Source organism: Mchenga conophoros, linkage group LG22 (assembly GCF_057382185.1).
Source record: "Mchenga conophoros isolate Kocher_MC1m ecotype Shallow Benthic linkage group LG22, M_conophoros_male_GT1.1, whole genome shotgun sequence".
Lineage (NCBI taxonomy): Eukaryota > Metazoa > Chordata > Actinopteri > Cichliformes > Cichlidae > Mchenga > Mchenga conophoros.
Genome location: NC_140546.1, coordinates 23,709,808 through 23,721,262, shown reverse-complemented (window position 1 = coordinate 23,721,262; position 11,455 = coordinate 23,709,808). Strand labels below are relative to the sequence as shown.

Sequence of the window (11,455 nt, the reverse complement as noted above, 5' to 3'; positions counted from 1 at the left end):
TTGTCACATCTAGGTGGATTCCCTTTTACTTAACTCACCTTACGAGTGATTAATTGAAGCCACTAAGGACCGCACCTTGACATACCTCACAGTGCAGACACGCCTGTCCACACACACACACACACACACACACACACACACACACACACACACACACACACACACACACACACACACACACACACACAGTAAACACCAATGACTGGTACAGACATGTTTACTGAGTGAAGAGATGACAGTGCCATCTGTAGGTCAGCTGTGGTTACTGCAGACTGAATACTTTGTATTCAAGGATAAAAGACTGGCTGGGCTTTAGTGTTGTTTTTCATTGAAGTGTGCAGTTTAATGTTAAGTGTAAGGAGGATATAGTAGCAGCAGGAAATGCAGTTCAACTGCAAGACTTCTCTGTTTTGTAGCTGAGATTCATCCCTGAATCTGGATCTAATAAGATACTCATTTGGATCCTGTGTTTTCCCACAGTTTGTGTCTGTTAGAGACCAGGAAATGCATATAACACACAATGGATGCACAGATATCACAGGCCTTGAAAGTGGATTTTAAATCAGGCCCTCCACAAGATAATTTCACAATATTCATAATATTTCATGATATTGTTCCAAGGCCCCATGAATAAAAAGTACAACTAAACTGATGTATGGATGCAATCAGTTGTTTTAAAGGTATGTAAGTATTTAGGTTAGCAGAGAAACACAACAGTGAGTGCCCAAACATCTAATTGGCAGCAGCTTCATTTTTCAGCATGGCAATGATCCCAAACACACTGCCAATGCAGTAAGAACACAGCTGGATAAAAAAAAAGCACACAATGACATCTGATCAGTTATGGATTGGCCTTCTCAGATTGAAGCAGTGTGTGATCACATTAGATCATCAGAAATAGAGCTTTGAATGTCCATCAAAAAGACTGGAGAACTATTCCTGAAGACTATTTAAAGAAATTACATGAAAGTTTGTTTAGGAGAGTTCTTGCTGTGTTAGACTTTTGACTGTTGTCCAAATATTGACTTTCAAACTCGATTTTTGCTTCATAGATGATATATCCCTGTATGTTTACATGTGCTTCAATAAACTGTTGCAACTATTTATATTTTGCTAGGAAAATGGCAAAGAAATTAGGTTTGATTTAAGACTTTTGCACAGTAAATGACAATTTTATCATTTCACAACAATTCAGTAGTTGAGAGATTTCCAATATAGATAAAAATGTTGATACACATGGCCAGCTAACTACACTGCCTTGCTACCTGTAGATCTGGAGTCTATTTCCTCCTTTCCATCCAATGCAGTGCCACCCCTGGTGCCCTTTATGCACCAGATCTCACTCTGTCCTGCATGGTGCTTTTTGAGATCTACCCACCTTTTAGGCAACAGTCTGAGAAACTATTATTATGTAGGGCTGTGGGCAGAAATTGGCATAATTTCCATGGGAAGAAAATGATGGTACAAATATGCCAGTCACTGGTAAATTTCCACCAGCCACTGGTGGCTCCAGCAACTTTTGGACCACAATTATGTGCCTTGCTAACATTTAAAGAGCCATTTTCTGGAGGAAATGCACCGAAGCAGTTCTAAATTCTGCAGTGGCATCGCCTCTGTGGAGAGGGGGTATCAGAGATGCCCTGTGGGCTAGATTCAATCTAGCACATCTAGATTGCTAACTTAATCTAAGGCTAGATTGAGTTAGCAAATTAGCTTACTTTGAGCTCTCTCAATGAAAGAGGGCATTTATAAAAATCACTCTGTGACGTTATTACAGTACTGGCCTACATTAGGCTATAATGTCTGTCAGCAGAGGGCGATGTTTCACACAAGCAGTGCAGTGTGGGGACTGGGACAGCTGCAGATCAGATGTCTCCACTCTCTAAATTACAGAGTGACGACTTTGTTTTAATGACTCATAAAGACCCGCATTTTTTCTGCAGCCTTGTTTGTGACTTGTACTTGTGTTGCGTTGAACTGAGCGATGCTAATCCAGAGATCACCTCCATATGGGCTCTGTTTTTTGCGCTTTCTTTCATGTGTGCAGATGCCCATGCATCTCTGTCACAGTTTTCAAGCTACTTAAATCCCTGAGTGTTATCTTCTGTGCAGCTCAGTGATCTTAAAATCTCAAGTCATTATGCTTCCTCAGTGTCATTATGTGACCCGGCGTGCAGACAGCTGCTATCAAACTTGGCAGATCAAAGGGTCTCCCTCTCAATACGCACACTATCCTTTACACTGCCCTCTTTATTTCTCTATCTCCCTATCCACTCTCTCCCAAACCTTCAACAAGGGCCATAGCATGGCCTCTAATATTTTCCAGATGTTGAGTACCTCCCTTCCTCCCTTTCTCTACTCTGTTCTTAACGGGTCGATTGAAAAATAAGGGCTGTGCTGCCATCCTCCCCCTTCTTTCCCTTCCTGCGTTACCCCTTCCCCAGCTATTTCAACATATCTCAAGTCAGACATGAGAAGCTGGAGCTCCCCCAGAGCAGAAATGCTTTAGCAGGACGTGCTGATGTTGTTGTTGTAATCAGCTGTTTCGTCAGTGGTGTATTTTTGTAACAGCAGCTGTTTGTGATATGTGTGCTTTTTTTTTTTATTGCTTTCATTTGATATTAACCACGTTTTTCTTTGAGCAGAGTGATGCTGACAGTATTTGTCCCTTGTTTCTTTTGCTCCTTCTCTGCCCGTGATGGGAACCAGCTGGAAGAATTGAACTAAGGGTGGGTGGGGGTGGGGTGGGGTTGACCACTAGGATGTAAAAGGTTAGCACCTGGGCCCCAGGCAGGCAAGGGTGGCCGTGTGCTCTTATGGTTATTCTTCGATCGTTTTTACCTTCATCTTTTAACTTACTGAAAGTCTTCAGTTGCAGCAACATGTCAGCACAGTTGCAGACACGTGCTTCCATCTCTCTCTAAGTGCAGTAACACACTCACACACACACACCATGGACTAGATTCCCAGCTCATAACAATCACAGCAGCTGTTGCTCATGTAAACCAACTTCACACACACACACACGCAATCCCACCTCCTCACTCTTTCTTTCCCACCACTTGATTTCCACTCCTGGATTTATATCTGGCTTTATTTTGGCATCTTGAAGGACCTGAAAAAAACATTAACGTACTTCCAACACCCCTTCTAAATGCAGCACTTGTGCTTATCGTCCTGCAAAAGTGCACAAATTGACCGCCGTGCTTTCTGGTCTCAGTGCAGAGACAATCTGCTATTTGTTATTTCGAGCACTGCTTGACTTTTACCTACAGCCCCCACTGATTCCTGAGATGAAGTCTAGAAGTGAGCAAGTCCCATGCTGTGGTACACTACAGAGACATTGTCTCTGTGATTCAAGGCAGATAAAAGTTTGACGGGAGACACAATAAGATGCACATGTTCGAAGTAGTGTGACCGCCTGCAAGTTTGTGGCTTTGTGTGAGGCTCATTAGTCCCTACCTTCAGAGTCCTGCTGTGTTTGAAGCATTTTTGTATGCTCCTAAAAGTTTTCAATCACTTGGAAATGTCCTTGTTTCAAACAAAAAGCATATCTTGTTTTGATTTAATGAAGCATACTTGCTCAGATTCAATAAATCATTTATGTTGTTGTCTATGTTGGTGCATAGGAGGCCCATTTTCACTAACAATCACTCCAGTTTTTACAGCACATTGTTGTGTATGAATGCAAGTTTTAAAATCTAAAATTATGTCAAAGTTGACTTCCCCAACACATCTGAAAACACACACACACACACACACACACACACACACACACACACACACACACACACACTCATTCATAAGAAGCTGATTCAACACCTGAAGACTGTGCAATGAGTAATGTAACACTCCTCAATGACCTACATACAGTACGCTGCAGTATTAGCTCACGTTACTTACTAGCAGTGACCTGGATATTCTTTATGTTGTGCGCGCGCGCACACACACACACACACACACACACAATATGTTAAAGTGCAGACAGAGATACGAGCTCGTCTCTCCCCTCTCTTTGTCGTTTTAGTGGAAGTAGGTATTTCTCTCGCTTCTCTGCTCTGAGACTGAAATGTCATTAAACACTGAGAGGCCCCATTGGCGGGAGAAGGAGGTGATGAAAGGACTGGCTGGTGAAACTGGTCTGCAGCCCCAGTGGTGGGCAGCTCTGTTCGAGGGCCTCAATGGAACCTGTTTTGCCAGTCTTTGTAAATCTGGGTCAGCTCTAAAACACTCGTATCCCTCTCTGCTCTAACTTTAATCACACTGTTTGTCTTTTCCTCCTTTGTTCATCTCTCATTTTGTCTGTCTGAACTCTCTGGGAAATCTCGATCATGATCTGATGCTACAGTAGAGTCCACATGGACTGATGAAATCGTTGTGTATTCCCTTTGACTTTGAGACAGCCCAGCTGACTGCCATAAACCAACTGGCTGGTCCCAGTATGTCTGGGGGCCAGATCGCTGAGTGCTTTCTCAATGTGTGTGTTCCTTGGAGAAGAGAAAGAAACACTAGAAAGACATGGATACAGGGTAGGCAGGGATGTAGAAACACTATAGAAAGATAGCCAAACAGGAAATGACCTCCCAGAGAGAGGGGGGCTTCCCCATGGGTTGTATTTCTCTCTCACACACACAAACATACACAGACACTCTCACACACAGAGACCTATAACATCTGATGATGTCTACCAACAGTTATGCATGAGAATGAGGCCAGTCAGGGGACGTGCTTTTGGTCTGTGCTGCTCAGTTTAGAGACCGCTCCATCACTTGTATCTCAAGCCTTATTGAAGTATGATATCTTCAATGCCTTTGACTTTAACCTCGAAAGATTTGAGCAGGCACATTGTTACCATGGCAGATGAATCTTTAGCCACATCAGTTTGCTAACTTCAGAAGAAAACATGTTATTTACATAAAAAAGAGAACTGGAGTGATCACTATGTAGCCTGGGTCATGATTCAGAGCATCAGCCTAAACAGCAATGATGTACAAGAGTGTGCTAAGCTAGTATGAAGCGTAGGACTACCCGATTATTAGTATTATTTAATCCTTCATTTAAACAGGTAGTCTCATATAGATCGATATCTCTTTTCCAAGAGACACATGTACAAAAAGAATGTGCAAAAATAGAGACAGACAGCTACATAATAAAAAGACATTTTAAAAAATAAAAAAAACATGTGCAACAATAGCTGCACATAGACAAATGAAATGTTCCAGTGAAACCAGAGAATGCAGCACATTTCCTTTGTGACTCACCCTATTTATAAGCAGTAAAATATTTTAAATCCAGTTTTTCCAAGTTTCAGAGTGAATGAGAGTTACAGCTAATGGTAAAAAGTCCTGCGACCTGACATTGTAAGTACTCTTTTTAAATTCAGTCACAGACTGGGGGTAAGCAGGCAATCTTTGCAGCAAAGCTGTGTAAATAAACATCCTGTGCTGCTCTCTTCAATTTGCTAGGGAGCACCATGCCACATTTTCATTTAACATCCAGTGCTACACCTTGCCGGGCCCTCTATCGCCTTCAGAACTGCAAAGATTCAGCAAGGTGCTGGAAACATTCCTCAGAGATTTTGGTCCATGTTGATGTGACGTCGTCAAACAGGTGCTGTAGATTTGTCGGCTGCACATCCCAAAAGTATTAAATCGGACTGAGATCTGGTGGCTGTGGAGGCCATTTGAGTACAGTGAACTCATTGTTATGTTAAAAAAAACAGTTTCAGATGATCTGAGGATGGTGATGTGGCGGGTTATCCAGTTGGAAGCAGCCATCAGAAAATGGGTACGCTGTGATTATAAAGGGAGAACATGGCCAGAAACAATACTCAGGTAGCCTGCGACAGTTAAACAATCCCGTTTGTATTAAGGAACCAAAAGTGTGCCAGGAAAATATCCCCCACATCATTACACTAGCAGCCTGAACCATTAATACAAGACAGAATAGATCCATGCTTTAATGCTGTCAAATTGTAACCCTACCATGTGAGTGTTGCAGCAGTTTCCTGTTAATATCTGACACGAGCAGCACCCGGTGTGGTCTTCTGCCGCTGTAGCCCATCTGCTTCCAGAGTCGACATGTTGTGCTTTCCACGATGCTCTTGAGTTGTTGTTACTTTCCTGTCAGCTTGAAGCTGTCTGACCATTCTCCAGTGACCTCTGGCATCAACCAAGACATTTCTGCTGCTCACTGGATATTTTCTTTTTTCCGGACCATTCTCTGTAAACCCCTGAGATGGTTGTGTGGGAAAATCCCAGCAGATTGACAGAGATTTTGTTGTTGCTGAGAGAAATCTGAAAAATCTAACTGACACAATAGTGCTAAGTGTTGACAAATTTAAAATCATGGGCAACCTGACAGGTTATGGAGATGAAGGGACTTGTGACCACAAAAGATTTGGTAAGCACTGGTACAGGAGTTAAACATGCTAAATTGGGGAGCCTGGGGTGGTCAGACATCCTTTACTGGGAAACTCTTTGCTTTCTTCACTTTTTTATTTTAAATATATCTATGCGACTAATAATATATGAACTCAAAAGACTGGTGCTGATTAAAGATACAAAGTATTTTAATTGGGACTGCGATGTTCAATCTATTTGATTTGTCACAATGTCTGTATGATAGTTACAAACATGCAACTCTGACACACATTTTCATTCATTTTTAGATAGTAACAGTAATGTTAATGACACGCTTTATTTACCACTGATAATTTGGTTCTCTACGTGTAAAACAGCTGCCATGATGTAATTTTTTTATTTAAATTGAATAAATGAAAGCTTTATTAGGAAAAAGAAACATAATTACAACAAACCATGTGATTAAATGTTCAATAAGTTTATTAGCTACTACACCAACCCCCACATGGTTCCCCTTGTGCCACCCCACTGAAAAATCCTAGAATCGCCCCTGGATTTAAGCTCTTTGCCTCGTATTTGCAGATGTCTTGGCAGCAACATTTCAGAGCGGCCCTGAACACGAACCTCCGCGCACACTGCAGCTAATGATTCCTCCGTCTGCAAAACCGTGCGCTAAATATTCGCACGCTTCACTCACTTTCTGCGAGACGATCTCTAACTAAGATCTGGCACCTCTCTTCGCCTGTCTTAACACACGCTTTAGAATTCCTGCACTGCAAATGCGAACCATCTGTGCTCCCACGAAGCAACAAAAGGCGTGTTAATGAGAAAATGGTAAATCGGCTGAGCTGCATGTTGGTGGTATTCCTACTGTAGCAGAGAGAGAGAGGGGAAACATGCATTCAACATTCATTAAACTTTTTTTTTTACTAAGCTTGTTTCATGAGTGACTGCTCTGCTCTGCCCGAACCGTTCTGCAAGAGAGAGAGCTGAAATTTTCGGGGTTCCCTGGGGATTCCGTGGGAAGGAAATCTTGCTGTCTGCTTTGTCCATATACCAGATCTCAGACCCCCGGTGAAGGAGGGGGCGCGCAAAAACTCGGTCAAAGGGTTTCTCAATCTCCGTCACTGCACGCCGTGTGTGTCTCATTACCTGCGTGCACGCGCAGATCTCTTCTGGATCTCTGCGCACATCTGGTTTTGGCGGGGTCGCAGAGTTGCGGGGGAGGGACTTTCAGTGAGTTTGAGTGTGTGAGTGTGCGATCATGCTCAGCGTCTGAACTCTGTAATTCGCAGCAGATGACCACTTGGGGGGATGTAGGCTTTACTTGGGGAGGTGGCTGTTCCCTCGGACAGCATCAGAGCGCATTGGGCAAGTTCACGCGTTCCATAGATGATGCTGCTCAGCGATGGCGCTGCGCGCTTGAAATGTACACTTTACAGAGCAACAAGTGAAATATGGAAGAGTCCAGCGTGACAGAGGAGAGGGGCGACTGCACCTGAAACGCACAAAGCGAATGCCGCTTCAGATCCGGGCTGTGCCGGCCGCGCTGTGGGAATGGATACCAGCAGTTTCCTGGTGGGGATGTGCTTTTTCCTGCTGTCGCTTAATGGGTTTCTGTCCTCCTCGCTGGCGACGGGCTTTTGCCCAAACCTCTGCGACTGTCAGCATTCACAGCATCTCATGTGCACCAATCGCGGATTGCGCACTGTGCCCAAACCCACTGCGCAGATGCCCGAGGAAGTGCAGATTTTCAGCCTTGGGGGCAACTTCATCTCTAACATCTCCGCCTTTGACTTCACACGGTACAGTAACCTCGAACGGTTAAATCTGCAGTACAATCAAATAAGAGTTATTCACCCAAAAGCATTTGAGAACCTTCCCAAATTGGAAGAGCTGTACTTGGGACATAATCTTTTAACAGCTATACCCGCGGGAAGTTTGCAGCCCCTAAAGAAATTGACTATTCTCTATGGAAACAACAATGCAATTAAGAAAATCACACCGGGACTGTTTTCCAACCTGGATAATCTTATTAAATTGCGCCTGGATGGCAACTCTCTAGAAGTTCTGCAGGACTCTGTTTTTAAGAGTTTGATCAATCTACATTATCTTCATCTGGAATCCAACAAACTGCAGCACATTCACAGAAACGCTTTCTCTAAACTGACCAGCCTACGCTTTTTAAACCTGGCCCACAACAAGCAATCAGCCATGCGCAATGTCCTCACTTTCTCTCATCTCAAAGCTTTGACGACGTTGCTGCTGTCTGAGAATGAAATTCGTCATATTGGCAACCATGTCTTCCAAAACCTGAAAAAACTGTCCAAGCTTTCCCTCAGCAACAACAAAATCTCCCAAATGGACAGTGGTGCTTTGAGGGGCCTGTCGAGCCTCACCGAGCTTCTGATTGACGGCAACGAACTGGTGGGAATTCCTGCCGTCCTCCTCGACCCCCTGGAGCGTGTCGAGGAGCTGGACTTCAGCCGCAACCGGATATCCAGCGTGGACTCTCTGGCTTTTTCAAGACTTAAACACCTAAGAGTGTTGAAGCTGAAGGACAACTTTCTCACCAGTCTGTCTGGGGACATGTTTACCCTCAACAGCGTACTTTACGACTTGGATCTCCAAGGCAACAACTGGACATGTGACTGTCGCCTGGAGCAACTGAGAGAATGGATTGCTGCTGCACACTCTCAGGGCAAACTGCTGACTGTGTTTGTGCAGTGTCATTACCCAGCAACTCTGAGGGGGAAATATCTGGACTATGTGAATAGCTCCCAGCTGCAGCCCCTTGGGAACTGGACTCACTTGTGTACAAGTCAAGCTAGGCCTGAGGAGAGCAGGGCAGGGGCAGTACTAGTGAAGCTGGGGAGCACTGAGAGAGGAGAAAGAGATTCTTGGTTGCCAGAGGGCGGAGAGAGGACAGATGAAGAAGCTCAGAAAGGTGTGAGAAAGAGAGGGGAAGTGGAAGAAACAGGACGTTTAAGACCGGTGAACAGGGGTGGAGTCATGGTATGGAAAAATGGAGAGCAGAGGAAAAAAGAGGGACAGGAAGAGGTGGGGATCCAAGGAGACCAAGGAGGTCCAGAGGTGGCAGAACCTTCTTCTTTCCTGGACAGAAGGAAACCAAAGAAGAAGCTACGGCCTGCTGCAGAGGCAGCTGGGAAACGCATTAAGGGGAGAACGAGGTCAAAAGTTATTTTCAAACCCAGTCCATCAGCCACAATTAGCCAAGCAAGCATCGGGCTAACCACCACTGTGTCTGTTCACTCAGGAGAGCAGTTAGATCTCCTTAGGTCGGATCAGGATGACACCCTACCTGTCATTACAGACCCTTGTGTTTTCAACCGCCATTTCATCACTAATGTGTCCGTGCATCACGTCACATCTAATACCGTCACTGTGTACTGGACCACCAGGGATCATCACCGCTACACACCAGGGCCCGGGCCAGGTCTTGATGAAGTCCACTACCGGGTTCTGTTTGACAGGTTTGGCACCCAGGATCGTTTCCCCCGCTACGTTTACGCCCACGGCGCGGCTCGCTCCGTGACCCTCCAAGAGCTCAGCTCAGATGTGACCTACATGGTCTGCGTGGAGGGAGTGGTCGGAGGTTCCGTGTGTCAGGTCGCACCACGCGACCACTGCACGGGGCTGGTCACCCTATCTGAGGCAAATGGCCGTGGAGCTACGCTGACCTCTGACCTCCAGCTGGTGACGGTGGCGATGCTCGCCGGGAATGCTGTGCTGCTGCTGGTCATCGGCGGGGTGTGGCTGGGGAGAAGTCTGAGGAGAAAGTTGCAGAGGAGGAAGTCAGCTGTGCACGTGCGCCACATGTACTCCACCAGGCGACCGTTTCGCACCGCAATGGCCACGGCGTCCGTCTCCACCGACTTCACCAGCTACCAAAGCAGCCGGCCAGCACGGCTCGCACCGCTAGAGGAGGGGGATCTCATCGAGTTCCCTTGCGACCGCTTTCTGGACAGCAGCAGCGTTCGCAGAGAGAGCGAAATGCAGAGATTCTCTGACTAGAACCATTAAAACTCCAAATTAGCTTTAAAAAAATGTTGACACTGAAAAAAATGGGAATTGCTTCATGTTTCCATCTGTGATTTAGCCTTTTTAACACAAACTCCTCTCAGCTGAGCTCATGAGACACCAGAGGAAGTCCATTCCCTCTGACTTCCCCTTTCCCAGTTTGGACCCTTCCTCTTTAATTTTCTTGCTTCTGTGAGTCTACATGCATTGTTTTTCTTTTTGTTTGTTTTTTTGTTTTTTGTGTACGTGAATGATGTACCACTGATTTCAACTACGGTGCTAATATTCAGTTTGCAGACATCATATTGTCTCATATTTGTACAGTGTGTAACGATGGCTGCTGGGTGGCAGAAAAATCTCCTGTTTTGTACCACATCTACCGTATTTTATACTTTTATAAGGAACTTTGTATCATTTTGCATTACATGACAAAGTAAAAATCCCCAACAATGTGACTGATTTGTCATTTGAGTGCATGTGTTATTGTATCTGCGGGTCCTAAAACCCAGACTGTACATAAGACTGAGGACGAGAGCAGCAACAAAACATTAAAGAAGTGAGTGAGTGAGCTGTGTGCGTGTCAAGATGAGGTCTGGCAATAGTTAGGCAGTCCCTTTGTTTGAGTCTACAGGGTGGAGTGCCTCCTACATTCAGTTCAAATCACACACACACACACACACATTGACAATTGTCTGCACACAAACTTTTCATAGCATCAGACAGTCAAGATGTTAGACATTAAAGCTTCTTGGTTTGTGACAGCTGACCTTAAAGGGACAGTTCACGCCAAAATCAAAACTGCATATTTTTCGACTTGCCTGTCTGTCATATTTTTTGGTTGTTTGTTTATTTGTGTTTTAGTCCATGTAGATCCCTTCCATTGAATATAATGGAAGCGAATATGGCGGGCATATGTTTAGACACAAGATTTGGGAAAATCAGTACAGATATTACAATAATAACGCATAACTTCTTGAAAGCAGCTGACTCACAGTGTTGCAGACATCCAGAGTCTCAAACATGTCCATGAATGCCTCATCAGGCAAGTTGTA

At 44.7% G+C, this 11,455-nt stretch overlaps 1 protein-coding gene across 1 annotated transcript; it reads left to right on the top strand.

Annotated features, from left to right (window-relative positions):
• The first annotated feature begins 7,658 nt into the window (after positions 1-7,658).
• Positions 7,659-11,432, top strand: tril (TLR4 interactor with leucine-rich repeats). The gene has a single exon (XM_085262151.1). It carries the CDS (start codon positions 7,920-7,922, stop codon positions 10,395-10,397), a length of 2,478 nt encoding a protein of 825 aa, XP_085118277.1. The 5' UTR covers positions 7,659-7,919; the 3' UTR covers positions 10,398-11,432.
• Positions 11,433-11,455: the final 23 nt, after the last annotated feature.